The following is a 17,090-nucleotide window of genomic DNA, read 5'->3' on the forward strand; positions in this document are numbered from 1 at the left end:
TGGACTCAACCCTTGACCTTTCCTGCCACCTGTGAGCCCAGCTCCCCCACTACTTAGCTTTCAGCGGCTCCCACCATGTTCATCTCTCTGCTCTCAAGTTTTATTGCAAGAGTATTCACCCACTAGCTGGCCATCACAGGTCTACCTTTTGTGGGATTTAGCATCTTTGCCTGTTTTTAAGGAACCATCTGGGACTCGTTTTTGAGCAGAGAGGCTGGAGCTGCAGAAGCAAGTTCTGTCTTCTCTCAGGCTGCCAGAGCCAGCAGACCCCAGACTCTCCCACCACCCCCTTTAGTAGGTTCTGCTTACACTTAGTGCTGCACCTCAGGCCCTGTACGCAATTGCAGAATGCAAATGACAGGGGTTCTCCCAGGGCCAGGGAAAGCTGGAGCCCTTCTTAACACATGTGCCATCCAGGTGCCTTCCCCAAGTGATGCCCCAGGAAATGATCTCACAAAGCTCAAGTCTTTATGGTTTTATAGCATCAAGTTCCAGAAGCTCAAAGTGACAGAGGGACGAGGAGGCAGGCTCCCCCACCTCTCTTTCTCCAGCTTCCTCCCTAGACCCATGGGAGCCCCTGGCTTTGGTCCTGGGTGGGACCTCAGTGCTGCCTCTTATGGGGAGGGTTGCACTGGCCTCAAGAGTGGGGGTGAGGCAGGGCTGAGAGAGGAGGCGCCCTTCTTCCATAGCCCCCCCCCAGCTGTAGGACCTTCTGTGGAGACCTCTCAGGCTCCCCATTTCCTGTGATCCCTAAGAGTGGGGAGAGCAGCTCCTTAGGCCAAAGGCCCAGGCTGTGGGGTGGCCATGAGGAGGAGACTCCTGGGGTCAGGTGGAGGTGATGTTTTGTTTCCAGAATGTTCCAGGACGGCTTTGCTCTCGTTTTCATCTCTCTTTTTTCTGGAGCAGTCTTGGTGGGAGAACTCTCCTGGAGGCACGGGCACAGGCCAGTCTTGTAAGCAGACGGGAAGGGTGGCCCTGATGTCCTATCCCAGGGACACGGGTCAGGAGGAGTCTGTAGTAGGAGTGAGGAAGAGTGGAGTCACCTCCCTTGACCCTGTGCCTCCTGCTGGACCCAGGCTTGCACTTGGCTCCTCCCCAGAGGCCCCGTGGGAAGCTCGCCACCATAGCCAGACCCCCGCACTTACCACCAGCCTTGGGCACATGACAGCTGAGCCGACTGCGCTGGGACGAGATCCCAGAGTCAGGGGTCCAAGGGGGCAGCCCCTTCCCCAGCTGCTGGGTGTGGTTGATCTCTATGTCCTCCAGCCAGTCTGGCCTCCACTCCCATAGGGACAAGGGAAAGGTGGGCGTCAGGGAGATGTCATCCCGTGGGGAGGGAGGAGATGAGGCATCTGTCAGGGAGAGCGGAGGGGTCTGTAGGGGGCTGACCTTCAGTCCCTAGGGGCCAGTTTAGGGCACAAAGCTTAGGTCCAGCTTAGAGTATACACCCAGTGCTAATACGACCTAGCCCCAACTCAGCCTTAGTCCGGTGATGGCAGACCAGGGCCCAGTCCATGGCTTCTTCTTTTCACTTTGCCCTGCCCCACCCCGCCCTCTTCCTCTCCCTCCTCCACCACTACTTCCTCTTTTCTTCTCCTCCTATCTTTATGTCTGTGTCTTTCCGTCTCTCTCTCCTTTTCTTCTGATGTTAGGAATTGAACCCAGGCCTTTTGCACTGTGCTACCTCCCCAGACCTCTTTTTATTTTTTATTTTGAGACACGGTCTCACTAAGCTGCCCTGGCCGGACTCCAGCTTGCAATCTTCCTGCTCCAGCCTCCAGGGTGCTGAGCTCCCCATGTGTGCTGCCCAGACATCAGTTCCTTTAGAGAGAATAGCTTGGGCTGTTTGCTTTAATTCATATGCTCTCCTTACTCTCATTCCCTCCACATCCACCTTCTGCCTCCATGAAGGGCATTTATTTCCCCCCAAAATACAGATTATTTCAAGAATGAAAAGAAAGGAAGAAGGGGGAAGAGGGAGAGGAGGAGGAAGAGGAAGGGGAAGAGGAGGAAGCGGAAGATAAAACTACATCCACAGCAAGATCTGGGGCACTTGTGTCTGGCTCATTTTTGCGCTCTCAGCTGAAGCCTGGTTGCTCTTGAGGGTGAAGGGCAGAGTTAGTATGATGGGCGTGGGGCAGCTGACAGGGCTCAGGGGCAGAGAGCACCAAGGGGACTGGTGAGTCCTGAGCTGCCCTCTGCTAACCTGCAGACCACAGGCCCGCTCTGCTAGACACATGGAAACAGCCCAGCCTCTCCTCAGGCCTGCCATGGACAGGGCAGGAGGAAGGCACAGCGGAAGGAGCAGGCATGCAACATGCAGTGGAAGGGGAAGCGGTGGAGGCGATGGCATGACTTTCCCTGGAAACCGTGTCTGGTTAGGGTGGAGCCCTGAAGACAGGGGAATGAAGAGAATGGCAGGAGCAGGTGCCTATGTGCTAGAATATTCCTTATGGCTGGAGGAAAGAGCCTCTTAATAAATGGTGCTGAGAAAACTGGCCTTCCACATGCTGAAGATTAAATCTAGAACCGTGTCTTTCACCATGCACTTAACTAAAATCAAAATGGATCAAGGATCTAAATATTAAACCAGAAAAACTTAACTTGCTGAAAGACAACATAGGCAAAATTTTTGAAGTCATTGGTATAGATGAGGCCTTTCTAAACAAAATCCCAATTAGGAAAGAGTTCTAAGAATCAACAAATGGGACCATATTACGTGAAAAGCTTCTGTACATAAAGGAAGCAACCAACAGGGTGAAAAGATAATGTACAGAGTGGGGAAAAAATTTTGCCAGCTATTTTTCAGACTGAAGACTCATACTTAGGATAGATAAAGAACCCCTTCCAAATTGTACTCTTCAAAATAAAAGACTCAATCAAAAAATGGACAAAATGAATGGACACTTCACAGAAGATGTATACATGATTAATGAATACATGAAGAAATTCTTGACATTCCTGGTCATTAGATAAATGGAAATTAAAACAACACTGAGATTCTGTCTTACCCCAGAAAAAAGGACAAACATCGAGAAATGAAGTAATAACAAGTACTGGAGAGATATAGAGGAAAAGGAACCCTTTGAAACTGTTGGTGGGAGTGTTGGTGGGAGTGCTGAAATCAGCACAGAGATGTCTCTACAACTAGACATTCCATTTGACCCAGGTTTCCCCTTCTGGATATCTTCCTGAGAGAGTTGAAGACATCACAGTACAGAGATACATGCACACTTGTGCTGATAGCAGCACAACTCACAGTGACTTAATATTGGAAGCAGATGATATGTTCATCAGCAGATGAATGGATAAAGGAAATGTGATATTTATGTACAATGAAACATTACTTTGCCACAAAGAAGGATGAAGTTGAATCGTTTGTACAAAATGGATTCATCTGGAGACCGTAATGTTAAATGAAATAAATCAAGAGACACAAGCTTAACTATTGCATGGTTTCTCTGATGTGAGAAACCCAAAGTAAAAGCAAAGAGCAAAATCCTAGGTAACAGGAAGTGGGGAGACAGATCATTCTCAGAAGGGAAGGGGTCAAGAGCTAGAGGGGGACGAAGCGAAGGGATAAGGGTTGGACTCCACAAATATCACGTAGTGCACACATGTTAAAGAAAGAAGAAAAGGGACCAAGGAATGAGTGGAGAGGGCAGGAAGAGAGAGAAAGGGGCTGGGGAAAGGAACTGGGATGTGTTAAGTCCAGGAGCCGACTCCACACAAGCTAAAATTTTTAAAAAATTGAAAATGGTTTAAAAGAAAGAATATTCCTAATTCAGTTGTTCACCTGATGCCTATAAGGCAGTGTGATAGGCCACGCCTGTAATTCCAAGGTTTGGGAGGCTGAGGCAGGAGGATCACTATGAGATTAAGGCCAGCCTGGGCTCCACAGTGAGTTCAAGGCCAGCCTAAACTACACAGTGAAAGTGTCTCAAAAAACCCAAAATCAATTATCCTACTTCTTCAGACATAGTGACCACCCAACAAAGGCCAGCTCTTTTAATGACAGGGATGAGGGTGGCCATCAGGAGGCCTAGGGAGGAAAGAAGTCTTCCAGGGGCTGTGTCTACCCTAAGGGGCACGGGGAGGATAGGGCAGAGGTCTCACGTACCAGTGAAAACACAGTCGGCCTCCCGTGGCTCCAGACCGAAACCGAAGCTATCCACAGCCATGCCCAGGGCACGGGCAAAGTGGGCATCAGCGAAGAAAGAGCCGTCGGAAGAGCTGACCAGGCTGGCTCTGGCACTAGGGCCGTTGTCCTCAGAGGCCGAGCCCCACCCATTGGCCAGGGAGCCCTCGCTGGGGGTGGGGGTGGGGCAGGGCCGAGGTGGGCACAGCAGGCCTCCCCTTTCAGATGCCACCCTGCCCCCAGCCCCGCCCACGTCTGCTAGCTCCGAGGCCGTCGGGATGCTGATGTACCCATAGGTTGTAGGGGGTGAGGGTGCCCTGGGCATGGGAGAGGTGCTGTTCCTGGGAGGAGGGAGATGGTGCATTGGTTAGAGCATGGCAGCAGGAACACGGAGGCCAGCAGAGGTGGGCGCGATGATCCCCACACTTGTCCTCCTGAAGCTCCTCACCTGCTCGCAGGCACTCACCTGGGGGTCTCCTCCCCCTCACTGAGCTCCAAGCACAGTGCCACCTCCTCAGGGGTCAGCACACTGTCCTGATCTTCCCCCAGGGATGACAGTGAGGAGCTGGACAGGCGACTGGAGGCTGGGCTGGGGCCAGAGAGGGAGGAGGGCTGGGGGCTGGGGGGCCTAGAGGGGCTCAGGACAGAGAGGGGGGCAGAAGCTTGGGGTTCCACTGTGTGCCTGGTTGGGGTGAAGGAGGGGCGGCAAATTGGTTAGTACTGTTCTTTAGGTCTCGTCCACCCCTTCATGGCCCCTGCCAAACCCAAGCACACCCTCCCGGCCCCATACCCCCTTACTGGGTCTGTGGATTCTGAGTGGGGGCTCCACCAGGAGAGAGAGGTGCTGGAGGGAGAGGGCGAGTCGCTAGCTCATTGGAGCTGCGGAGGAGCTGTGGTCCCAGGGCCCGCCAGGCCACCAGAGCCCCGGGCACAGCTGCTGGGAAGCAAGAGCCGGGCCTCAGCATGCAGAAGCTCTTTCAGTCACCTACCCCGCCCCTCAGCCACTGTCCGCCACCAGCTCATGCAGCCTCTGTAGAACCCAGGAGAAGCGGGGTGGAGGCTTGGGCTTCCCGTCCCTGAAACATGCCTCCCCACCCTCCCTTCCCCTTTGGGTCTCCTCTCACCTGGGCTCTGGGAAAGATTCTTGGAGCTTCTGTGTCCCAGCTCCCAGGCCCAGAGCTCCAAGGAGTGGCTGCCCCTGAGCAGGGGGGAGCTGTTGGCCTGGTGCAGTTCTGCAAAGCAAAGAGCTGGCGGTTGGAGGCAGCCAGAGCGAGCCTTTCAGACCCCGACTGCAGACTCCATCTTGGGGCTTGTTATTCATTTCACCCTGAAGAACCTTGAACCCAGAACAGAAGAAGAAGCACCTCCCCGGTGACCTCTCCACCTCCCCATCTTCATCGGAGCAGCTGTGACAAGATGGAAGGAGCACCAGGCTTGGAGTCAAAAGCTCGTCTGCTGTGTAACCTCAGAGAGATCCATTAACCTTGCCGAGCTTCAGGTTTGTTTGTAAACAACCACGTTAGTCAAACAATGGTTTTGAGGATTAGATAAAAACATCACCAAGTGCTTTGGGAATAGTAGTTATTTTAAAGTCCATTTGCTTTTTCTTCACTGTTCTGTGTTCCATCCCAGGCTTCCTGATCTCTGTTCCTTCACCGCGCTCCCTTCCTCTTGAATTTTGGCTGTCTGCAGGCACATACTCCTTTTCATGGGGAGAATCTGTCAGTAATTTCCACTTCTCGCATTGCAGAGGTCTGGATAGCCCTGCCCTGAAATGCCTGCATGTCTTTCACTTGGGGAAACAGGTTGGACTGTCAAGTTGGATGAATAAAGCAAAAGTACGAAGGCTCAGACCATGCAAGTTGAAAGCAGAGGGAGTCGCTGACAGGATGAGGAACTTCAGAAAAGGAAAATGTATTGACCTCACGGAGGGAGCTGTGTAGTCATTCAGGAATGTTTGTTGAATAAATGAGTGAACGCGTGGGTTCAGCCAGGGAGTCCGTGTACCAGAAGCCTGAACCTCTGATCCCCTTAATGAAACCCACAGAAAGGCTGGGCTTCATCCATTAAAGTTTCCTGTTCTTCTTAGGCTGTTTTTGTTTGTATTCTTTAGTTCTCATATGACTTTAGGGAGTCCTGGAGACCAGCTTCAAGGCTGGTGACCTAACACTGCTATCTTCAGGTTAGCAGTGTCCAGTGCTCCCCTGTGGGCACATGTTGACTGGTTGACTTGAGTGGAAAAGAAAGGGGAAAATCCAGGCCTGGGAAGGACTCCTCATCCCAGCCCATGTCATTTCCTGCAAGGGACCGGGCAGCAAAAGGCCTCCCACCTTGCCTGGAGATGCTTGCATTTTAACTCCAATGCTGCTTGAAGGAACTAGACCATAAAAACATTATCCCGGTCAAAAGCTGAATCTCATTGGACATAGCGGGGCTGCTCTAAATATATTTGGAATGAAATAATGCGTGAATGAGACTATTGAGTGCACACATCTGGCAAAAAGAGCCTGACCAAGAACCTGCTATAATGGACAAGACATGGAAGACAGCAGTTTTAAGAATATCAATAGTGAAGGAAAGACTCCCAATTAAGGTCCAGTAATAATTTTTTAAAAAGCACATCAAAGGGAGCAGAGGAGTTAAGAAAAAATACCAGTCTTAGAAGTGGAAAGAAACGCCACATTTTGGATGAGGTGACAGCAGTGAAGTCAGCCCCAGAACTCTGGACAAGGTCACAGTATGCTTTTGCTGTGCTGCTGAGGTTCCAGAGCCAGGGGTGAAAGATAAGTGTTCCCCAGTCAAGAGCAGGCACAGCGGTTGATCCACCCTGGAGCAGTGGGGGTGTGGATTCATGGGAGATTGATTCCAGGTCCCCCGTAGACAGGAAGACCCAAGAAAGTTTAACTTTCTTTCTTTTCTTTTCTTTTTTTTTTTTTTTTTGTCTTTTTCCTTTTTATGGGTACCGGGGATCAAACCCACGACTGCCTGCTTGCAAGGCAGGCACTTATGCCGCTGAGCTAAATCCCCAGCCCCCATGAAGTTCAACTTTCTTGCATAAAGTGGCGTCATGTTTGCACAATAACTTTTGCACATCCTTCTGTATACTTTAAATACTTGAAGCAACGTAAATAGTTAGGATTCTGTATTGTTTAGACAATGATCACTGCAAACAAAAAGTCTGTACATGTTTGGTACAGATGCAATTTTTCTAAATATTTTCAATTCACAGATGATTGAGCATGCGTGGACATGGAAGGCAGACTGAGTCCATTGCTCTCTGAAGAGGAAGCCAGGTGTGGGTGCCCAGTGGGCATGCAGAGATGAGAACGCCAGCCTTCCCAGCAGCCCTGACCATGCCGTGCCAGGCTTTAACATTACTTGGTGCTGGGCAATGCTTTCAGCAGTCAAGGAGCCCGCAGGGGGCAAAGGCTGTGCTTGAGTGTCTCCTACACCCCCATGCCTGCTGTGAAGGGGTGTTTATTCAGTGTTTGAGGAGCTGAACTGGCTACAAAAGCAGGGCTGGCTGGAGTGGTGGTGCCTGCCTGTAAGCCCAGCACTTGGGGAGGCTGAGGCAAAAGGATCACTTCAGAGTTTGAGGCCAGCTTGGGGTACAAAGTGAGTCTGAGGCCAGCCTGAACTGTCTTGAAAAGACAAAAAGAAAAAAGAAAAAAGGACTGAAACAGAGCCTATTGCTGTAAAGACAAGCCGAGGTGGGCTCCCTTCTGCCGAGTACTCCAGGCTGGGAAACAAGGCCCTGTGCCTTCTGAGAGGCGAGAAGGGGTGCTGTGAGCACCATGGGGCACAGCCTTGGTCCCTCCCACCAGCAGCCCCGCCTTACCTTGCTTCTTCTTGGTCTTCCAGGCCTCTGCAGGAGCCAGAGACAAGGAGCATGGCGAATCGGGGCCCCTGTGGTTGCAGAGGCTGTCTGAGCTGGGCCAGGGGCTGGAGGTCCGGATCAGCTGAGGAGGGCGGCGCCTGGCAGCTGGGGTCTGGGGACTCAGCCGGGATGGGGGGCTGGAGGGCAGCTCAGCGATGAGGGAGCCATAAAAGGTGCTAGTGTCTGGAAGCAGGGGCACGCCGGGACTTCGGGGATCCCAGGAGATCACTGCCACAAAACAAAACAAACAAACAAACAAACAAACAAACAAAACAAAACAAGAAGAGTTATGAGGAGCAAGTCGCACCTCCCAGCTCTCCAGCCCTGGGCTCCTGGCCCCACAAGGCGTGCTCACAGGAGCGCCGGCAGTCTAGTGGGTCCCGGGGATCCACCCCCAGCCGGCTGTTAAGGCTGCTGCTACTGCTCAAGTCCCGAGAGCCAGAGGTGGATCGCCAGGTGTCTGCCAGCCAGGGTGAGTCGCTGTGGTCCATCCTGAGGCAGGGGGCGGGCGCAGGGGTGGGGGAGAAGAACAGCCTGAGCTGGCAGCCTAACTGGGGGAGACCTCCGCCCAGAAGGAGGCAGAGGAGTTGGACAGCAGAATTAGCTTGGTCCTCACTACTGCTTTTTAGTCCTTCACAGACTCTGGGAGGTCTCCCACCTGGTGCCCCAAACTCAGCAGCCCTTTCTATGTCGGGATCAGGGAAAGTCCAAGTTGCCCAGAACTAGGATACAGTAAAGAGAAATAACTGCAGGCAGACCTGGTTTGAAAATCTGTGTCTGCCTTGGCTGGCACTGAACGACCCCAAGTGTGTAAATCCATTTGCCTTTCTCAGCCCCTGTTCCTTCATCTATAAAATGGCAACCACAAGACCTTCCAGGTACAGCTGATGCTGTGGATTTAAAAAAAAGGAAGTAGGTGGTCCCTTGGCTGGTGGAGTAGGTGCTTGCTGTGTGGCTGCTGGCTTCCAGCTGCCTGAGGGATCCTTCCAGAACAGAGAGCTGCCAGATGTGCTTCTCTGCCTTGAACCTTCAGTAACTGCCTATTTATTGATGCAGAGCTCAGATGCCAGCATGGCTGACGGCCTTCTATAATCTATCTTCTAGTGCCCCCTTTGCTATGACCCACCTCATTCATACCTCATGCTCAAGTCAGACCCAATGGCACGTTGCTGAGAGGTGGGTGACAAGAACACCGGACCAGAGGGGTTGGGGAGATCAGGTACTAGCTGTGAAGCCTTTGTCAAAGTCATTTAAGTTTTGTGACTCTCAGTTTGCTCAAGCCATATAGCAGAACAATAGTGAAAGAGAAATTAACAGTAACTTGGTAGGACAGACCAGCACTTCATTAAATTTCTGGTGCCACCGCACTGCCTCTTGAACCCCACCTCACAGAGCCCGCCCCTTTCACCTCTCACCTGTGTTTTAGGATGGCATCCTCACTGGTATACCTGTACAGACCTGGGAAGAGGTGGAGAGAAGGCTCAGTCCAGAGGCACCACCGCCTGAACAGGGATCTAACCCACTGCAGCACGCTAGCAGGCCCCAGAGGAAACCTGAACACTGGGGACCCCCCTCTCACCTGGACCCATGTGCACCCTGGCTTGGTGCCTGCGGTAGATGCACACAGCGATGCCCAGCAGCAGCAGCCAGAGCAGGACACCTCCACTGGCGATGACCTCTGGCCTCCTCACTGTGGCCCTCAGCCACTCTAGGGCCCACGGACCTTGCTCGCTGGGTTCTTGGGCTGATTGTTCCATGGGCTTTTCTGTATAGAAGGTGGGGTTTAGGGGAAAGGCAGGTAAGCCAAAGGGTCTGGCAGAAAAGGCGGGAGACTAAAGTGTGAGGCCTTCGTGCTGAAGGGCTAAGCCTATGGGCACTGCTCTCACCTAAAAGGAGGCACACAGGGCTACTGGGTGCCCCAGCCCCAGCCCCAGTGAAGGCAGCCACTTGCACACAGTAGGAGCCTGACATTTGCGCATCCATCTCCAGCTGGGTCTGCGCACCCACGACGGTGCAGTTGATGGGAGGCAGTGAGGTATTGCCCAGGCTCCAGACCTGGGACACAAACAAAGGGGAGCAGTGGAGCCCTGTGTCTGTACATCAGGTTTTGGTACCTGGTCCTGTGCCCTGCCATTCAGGGGACCCTCCCCCCAGTGCTCCTCAGTTCCTATTCCCTGCTTTGTATCAAGTAAGAGGGGCCTCTTCCCAGAAAAGGGTGAAAGCAATCTGTTAAAATACACCCCAGACCGGTGATTCTCAATCTCCACATGTTGAGAGTCACCTGGAGCCTTTCTAAACCACAAGTGGCCAAGCTCATCCACAAGTTTCTGATACGGGGCTTGGGCAAGGCGAGAACCTGCACTCCTAATAGGATCCTGGATGCTGCAGATGTTGGCCATGCAGGAGCCCTGCTTTAAGCATCATCACCTTAAAGGCTTAGCAGCTGACCCTGCCTGGCTGATTGCTGCTCTGTTTCTTGAACCAGTGACACAGTGACCCAAACGGAGGTACAGAGAACTACAGGGGCTGCAGTGTGTGCTGGTGGCACCAGGAAAGGCTGTGTCCACTTGTGGGAATACCTGGTAGCCACGGATGACGCCATTGTGGTTTTCAGCAGGTGGTGGGACCCAGCTCACAAGGATGCTGCTGTTGTTGTGTTTTAGGGTCACTTCCTGGGGTGGGGCACTGGGAACTGGGGGGAAGGAAGAGTGACAATAAGGGGTGCTGATCTCTCAGGACTCTTTTAGGGAAAAGAGCTGGAAGGGGACACAGAGTCAGAGCCCCACTTAGAAGCATAGCACCTTCTTCAGCTCTGCGTGCTTATCCAAGGTAGAAGGAAGCCCTGTCATCCCCCCAGACTAGTGAGGCAGGCCAGGGCTCCCCAGTCCAGAAGGGCCTCCAAGGCCGGGGATATAGCTCAATGGTGCAAGTGTCTGCAAGTGCAAGGTCCTGAGTTCAGTTTCCCACACAAGCACAAAAAATAAGTGTCCCCAGGCAGGTGGAGTACTGTTGGACCCTGGGCAAATCCTTTCCTGACCTTGTTCCGGCAGACTCAGGAGCAGCACATTGCTGTCAGGGCCTCGAGCCCGGCCAGAGGACGGTCTCACTTTGAACTCGTAGGCTTGGCCCCAGCGGAGTCCCCCGAGTTCTGCGCTCTGCCAGCCGTCCAGCAGCGCCTCTGCCCACGGAGCTCTCTGGCCTCCCTGGGCTGTCCGAGCCCTGAACAAGGCTGTGTAGGACTGAGCAGGTGCAGCAGGGCCACTCACCTGGAAAGGAACCAGAGGGAGAGTGAGGGTCAGAGGCCCATGACAGCCCTCTCTCAAGCTCTGGACTGGCTGTCACCCCGAGGCCTTACCTTCCAGCTGAGCCACACAGCTGGCCCAGGCTTGGAGCCCTTCTTGGGGTCTGGGTTCAACAAGGTCACATTTTCTAGCTGAATACGGACAGCCAGCAGTTCCACAGGCTCGCTGTGATCTTGTGACTCTGGGGAGCACAGGAATGGGCTGGGGCCAGAGGTGGCGGCCAGGGGTGGAGGGGCCCACATCCCCTAGCCATATTGACCCTAACCTCCCAGAGTTCCCAGGCCGAGAGCACTGCTAGGACATAGGTGGGGTCCCCATCACTCTGACCCTGATCCCAGACTGAGGCCCACACACCCTAATGCCAGCCCAAACCCGATTATGCTATCCTTCTCGAAGCCTCCCGCCTTGCCCTGGACTCTAGCTGGCCGCCTGCTCTTACCCTGGATAGACACCCTGGCTGCTCGGCTCTCCCGTTGGCCTGCATTGTTGGTGGCCGCACACATATAGATCCCAGTGTCACTCTTCTCTGCTCTTGACACCAGCAGGGAACCCCTGGATACCTGAGAGGGCCGGATACATTGTGATGTCTTCACAGGAGCAGAGGCTCTGGCGTTGGAGGACAGCCAAAGGCCTCCACGCCTTCCCTGCCTCAAAGCCCACCAGGGAACACTGGGCTGGCAAGCGGGCTTCTCCTCCATGCTGTGCTGACTTGTGCTCAGAGCAGGATGGAGTGTGGGAAGGGGCGCCACTCACCGTGTGCCGCCCTGGCTGGAGGGCCAGGGGTTTCCCGTCTTTCCACCATGAGACTGTGGGTTCTGGGTAGCCCCAAGGAGGTCCACACTCCAGAACCAACTGCTCACCCACCATGGCCACTGTGTCTTGGGGCTGGATCTGGAAATCCTCCCGGAGGACTGTGGGACAGATGGTGGGTCAGCAGGCAGCAGGGCCCTGGCTTCCTCCCCCAGAGATGTGCCTTGCCCCTGCCCGCCACTCTCACTGCCTTCTGTGTGCCTCCTCCAGGCCTCCCCCGAGGGTAGGCCCAAGCCAGGTCTCCCCGCAAGTCCTCAGCCCATGTGTCCCCATAGACTCCCCCGCCATATCCCTCAGCCCAAGCTCGCCCCGCCTGCATCGCCTGCATCTCCCCTCCCCGGCCTTACCAGCCACAGACAGCCGAGCGCCTCTGCTGACTGCCGTGCCCAGCTGATTGCTGGCCTCACATGTGTAGATGCCCAGGATCATGGCCAGGGCCTGGTCATCGTGGGCTCGTCCCTGCGCGGGGGGCCGCAGCAGGAGGAGGGTGCCGTCCGAGAAGAGGTGGTACAGGTCCACATCGATGTTCAGGGGCTGCCCATTGAGCAGCCAGCGGATGGTGGGGGGCGGCTGGCCTGATGCTCTGCAGCTCATCTTGGCAGAGCCTGAGTCCTGGAGCAGCTGGTCCTGGGGGTGAACTAAGATCTGGGGTGGGGACTCCTGAGTCTTGCCTCCTGGGAGGGAGAAGAGAACAGAGCTGGGACTGACTACCCTCAGGGGCCCTGCCTCCCACAATGCCCCGTGCCACTGAAAGTGGATTCCCAAATAACCAGGCCTGGAACAAGGCCTGTCCCTGGAAAGGACAGGACCGGCATATACCGTGTGTCCAGGCCAGAACTTGCATAGTTCTCTCTCTCTTTCTCTCTCTCTCCTCCTTCTCTTTCTCTGGGTCTTACACACACATGCACGCGCGTACACACACACACACACACACACACACACACACACACACACACGAGCACACGTGTACTACCACCATCATCATCATCTCTGATCTCTGGCACTCCTACAACAAAAGAGAATCAAAGAGCCAGGGAGTCTTTTCCGCCCTGGTCAGGGATTGTGGACCAGGAAAGGGACAGCCACGCTTACCCCCGGCACACAGAAGCAGGAGAAGCAGGGGCCCCCTGCCCCCAAGGAGGCCCACTCCTCCAGAGCCCATGGCCGCTTCAGTCCTGGCTCCTTATCCCAGCCACTTTGTCCTGTGGCTCTGACTTCACAGCGGTGAGCGAAGAGGGGCGGGACAGGGTGTTGGTAGTTGTTTGTGACTCTGTCCCAGTAGGGAAGCAGCTTTGAGGAAACTGATGCTTCCTGCCTGGCCCTCAGTGCCTTGGAGAACTGGGAGGAGACCAGAGGCGAGAAACTTTCTGACCTCTACCCTTTAGCCAGAACCCCTGACCCAACTTCAGTCCTGAAGTTTACCTCCTGTTTAGTTTGGGGTTTTTGAAAAGGAAATCACTTACTGTAGGTTCATCCACACCCTTAACCCTTCAACCCCCAGGCTGTATTTAAGCCTTATCCCCAATCTCAGTGCTTATGTCTTTGTGTCCCAGTGGCCACCTGTTAGAGTGGGCTGGAGACCCACAGGGGGTCCTCGGAGGGTGCAGTGAGCAGAGGACACATGGCAGTGGTGGGACTGCAGGTCAAGGAGGCTAAGTGGAGGGAGCTGGGATGAATGGTCATGCTCCATTTCCCCAGGGACAGAGGGGGCTGGTGGGAGGAAGTGGGGAGAAAGGATGGAGAACCTCTGGGACAAGCTGGGAGCTTCTGACAGAATCTAAGGTCTGTCAGAATCTGACAGATTCTCTTACCTTCAGCTCAGAGGTAACGAACCAGGCTTCTGTGAGACCTTGAATTGACCAGATACTTTAACCGTGCAAGTCACTTTTTTAGTGTCTTGACCTAGAAATAGGAATACCAGCAGGGGATGTAGCTCAGCAGCATACGTGCCTGCCTGGGAAATGCAAGATCCTAAGTTCAATTCCCAGTACAAAAACAAAACAAAACAAAAATATAGTAGTAGACCCTGCAGGGCCGACACATTGTAAGTGAAGGATTAGGCCACCCTAATGGTTCATGCATCCCATCACCATTTCAGCACCCTCTCTTGGGCCCTTTTTTAGGGCCTGGAGAGGAGGATGGAGTAGAAGATCTTTCTAGTGTCTGCAGCAGACAGGCTCTGCCCCGACAGCCCGGCCCCGCCCACAGGCTGGAGAGGCTTCACTCCCTCTCAGAGCCCAGCTCCTGTTTACAGGTCTCTTCCTTCCAGATCTGGAATCTCAGCCATTTCCTGGAGTTGTTCCCGGAAGGCCAAGGCCAGGCTATGGAGCTCAGGGGAAGAGTGTCCAGCCTTTGTTCTCAATTGTTGTGGTCAGCTACTCAGCAGGGCCCCTAACCCAGCTTACTCCTCCACCTTCCTCCACCTCCAGTCAGGTCACAGGGCCAGCCCAGCCCAAGCAGCCTACCAAGGGAAGGCTCCCTCTCCTCCTCCTCTTGGCCTCCCAAACTGAGATAGGATCTAAGGTTAAGAAACAGTTGAGACAAGAGAACCCGATGGTCTCTACCATCTAAGGGCTTCCCTGAGGCAAAGAATAGCCTGAGTAAATGTGATGGGGTGACAGAGTCGGAGGGATAGTAGTTGGGCTCACAGAATAGACCATGAATTGTCAGAGGTAGAAGCTCTAAGGATAGTGACCAAGTCAATGGTACAAGCCAGGGCTCATGGGGCCAAGGATCTGTGGGTCCAGACAGGTAAGTGGCTGTTAGCCAAGGAAGAGACAGGAAAGGAGGTGATGGGGAAACTGGATTTACTTGTACTCATGGCTAATTTGAGATTTCCCAGTTACACAACCCCCAACAGTGGCTGAGGTAACCTCTGACCCCCAAGAATGTTGCTACGAACAGTCCTCCTTCTTGATCCTGCATTGCATTTAGGGAGACTAAATTCTCTCTTAGTGTTTTAATGCCAATTTGATTTTATTGAAATATCTACAATCCAGAAGGATGGTGTAGTTTCTCTGGGCGTGGGGTATGGGGAGAAAGCCAGTCTCAAAAGAATTCGGATCCATCAGTAGCACTGTCCTGAGCCTGAAGAGAGGTGTCAGTGCCACACCATAGGGATGGAGCCCCAGGGGCTGTGACAGCCAAGTGCCCCACGCCTGAGGATCACAGCATCTCCCAACTCTCAGACTCTGAAGAGCCATTAGCAAAGCCCTGAAGGGAACTGGAGGGGCGAGTCCCTCTGAGCAGTTCCAAGAGGGCATTTGCCACTTTCCCCTCACTCAGTCCAAGCACCCAGGGGACTTGGAGGTACATGGACTGGTGGCCAATGGGACTTCCCAAAGGGAGGTGTGTCTGGATGGCTCCCAGGGGTCACGTGTCATTTCCAGCAAGCAGGTCCACCAGCAGTCCGATTGTCTCATTTCCACAAACTGAGGAAGAGCCGGCAGCCTGAGTCACCAGGATGATGTGGAAGGTCGGGAGCCACCTCCTGTTATTTTAGGGAGACTGGTCTGGGGCCCTGGTGACACACAGACCCAGTCACCAAACCACATGGTACCTTTCTTTGGACCCCAGTTCTAGTGCTTTGCATTTGTTGCAAGCATCTCTGTCTCAGTTGTTTGCAGAAGAAGAAAAGGACCAGGAACTCTTCCAAATGACCCCCGTGAAGGAAATTTCTCTTCACCATAATCCTGGCTTCTCAGGCTGCCTGTGGTGTTTTCTGAAGATGCAGCTGGATCTCCTGCTGCTAAACTGGCAGAGTAAAAATGGGACGAACTCTGGTGGGATTAGAAGCCAGTTACACTTCCACTGAGACCTGGCTCCACCAATCTCTCCCTGACCAGCACGACCACACCTAGACACTCCCTGGAGCCCTGACACCTCATTCAGTCACATCTGCATGTTTCTTTTCTTTCTTCTTTGTTTGAGTCAAGTTGGTCCCAGTCTCTACAAAGTCTCTTCTTTGTTCCAAGAGGCCAATAGCTGATAGGAAACTGAGTCAAGTGAGGACAGAATAATGATCTATATTTGCTGGCTGGAGACACTGCTCCTGTTACTGGTTGTTGGATCTCAGGGAAATTCTTTCTGGGTTCCTGGTGCCCTGAACAAAGACTTGAACAAGACACGCAGAAAAGGTAGTGCGATATGTCCAGATTTATCAAGGGAGCATGAGAGCGGGCTGAACATACTGGTGACATGAGGCCAAGAAAAGTGTCTTTCATATCTGCAATTCCTAGATTGACTTCTCAGGCAAATAAGGCATTCAGATGGTTGATCCATCAAAAACCTCACAGGACTTTGGAGCCAGATTGAAACTGTCCTATCAAAGACTTGCTTGGTTTCATGCCAGATGTAAATGAATTGAAAATAGCCCTTTTCTGATTGGCCCAGCATACACTGCTCAGGAACGGAAGTCATCCTGGGTTCTGTGTTCTATGCATGTGCCTTGGGTCTCCAGGATTTGGACAGATTACACTCAGTTCTTTTTGTTTGTTTGTTTGTTTGTTTGTTTGGTACCAGGAGTCAAACTCAAGACCTTGCACTTGCCAGGCAGGCACTTTGCCGCTGAGCCCTGCCCCACACCGGTACTTTGACCAATCTTGCCAGTCTTAATTTCCTACCCCATCTCTCCCTGAGAGACATAATTTGCATACTCTTTTATGGGATGCCAAGGGGGTAGAGGTCTCTTTTTCCATGCAGCTGCCTTCTGTTAAAAGAGGCCCTAGGCCCTGCCTACAGGGCGTTATGTGCTCTTGGATTATTTTGGAAGCTGGAGCTCACCATCTGGGCTGCACAGAACCTATCAGAAGACCATGAGGAAAGAGTACCTATGTGTCAGGAACTGCCAGGCTGCCTGTTGAACAGAGAAATCTCAGTGCATTTGTCAGGAGGATCGTGGGCTGTAGCCCGGATGGTCCTCTGACGGTGGATCTTTCGAAGCCTTGAATGGACAAATTTTACT

General features: G+C 53.2%; 1 protein-coding gene across 2 annotated transcripts; it reads right to left on the reverse strand.

The window, feature by feature from the left end:
• Positions 1–460: 460 nt before the first annotated feature.
• Positions 461–14,177, reverse strand: Robo4 (roundabout guidance receptor 4). Of its 2 annotated transcripts, none has more exons than XM_003472568.5 (19): positions 13,939–14,177; positions 13,220–13,465; positions 12,475–12,801; positions 12,071–12,228; positions 11,757–11,877; positions 11,371–11,498; positions 11,053–11,281; positions 10,595–10,707; positions 9,902–10,070; positions 9,595–9,780; positions 9,431–9,473; positions 8,371–8,507; positions 7,977–8,243; positions 5,263–5,370; positions 4,937–5,075; positions 4,605–4,820; positions 4,121–4,479; positions 1,146–1,352; positions 461–1,012 (listed from the first exon to the last, which is right to left on the reverse strand). In XM_003472568.5, the coding sequence occupies exons 2-19, from the start codon at positions 13,287–13,289 to the stop codon at positions 1,002–1,004; spliced, it is 2,988 nt and encodes a 995-aa protein (XP_003472616.2). In that variant the 5' UTR covers positions 13,290–13,465; positions 13,939–14,177; the 3' UTR covers positions 461–1,001. The 2 variants fall into 2 exon arrangements, with proteins under 2 accessions (XP_003472616.2, XP_005004986.1); XM_005004929.4 differs by having other exon boundaries at positions 4,937–5,072; positions 13,939–14,173.
• Between the last annotated feature and the right edge of the window lie 2,913 nt (positions 14,178–17,090).

This window comes from Cavia porcellus, unplaced genomic scaffold (genome assembly GCF_034190915.1).
Source record: "Cavia porcellus strain 051 isolate PalLab524CR breed Dunkin Hartley unplaced genomic scaffold, mCavPor4.1 scaffold_9, whole genome shotgun sequence".
In the NCBI taxonomy this organism is placed as follows: Eukaryota; Metazoa; Chordata; class Mammalia; order Rodentia; family Caviidae; genus Cavia; species Cavia porcellus.

Excerpts from the sequence above, each read along its gene's own strand:
- Robo4 (XM_003472568.5), bottom strand. The coding sequence starts at position 13,289 with ATGGGCTCTGGAGGAGTGGGCCTCCTTGGGGGCAGGGGGCCCCTGCTT. Across the intron at positions 12,229-12,474 it reads CGCTCGGCTGTCTGTGGCTG|TCCTCCGGGAGGATTTCCAG; the intron begins GTAAGGCCGGGG and ends TCTGTCCCACAG. Across the intron at positions 9,781-9,901 it reads CCCTGTGTGCCTCCTTTTAG|AAAAGCCCATGGAACAATCA; the intron begins GTGAGAGCAGTG and ends CCTTCTATACAG.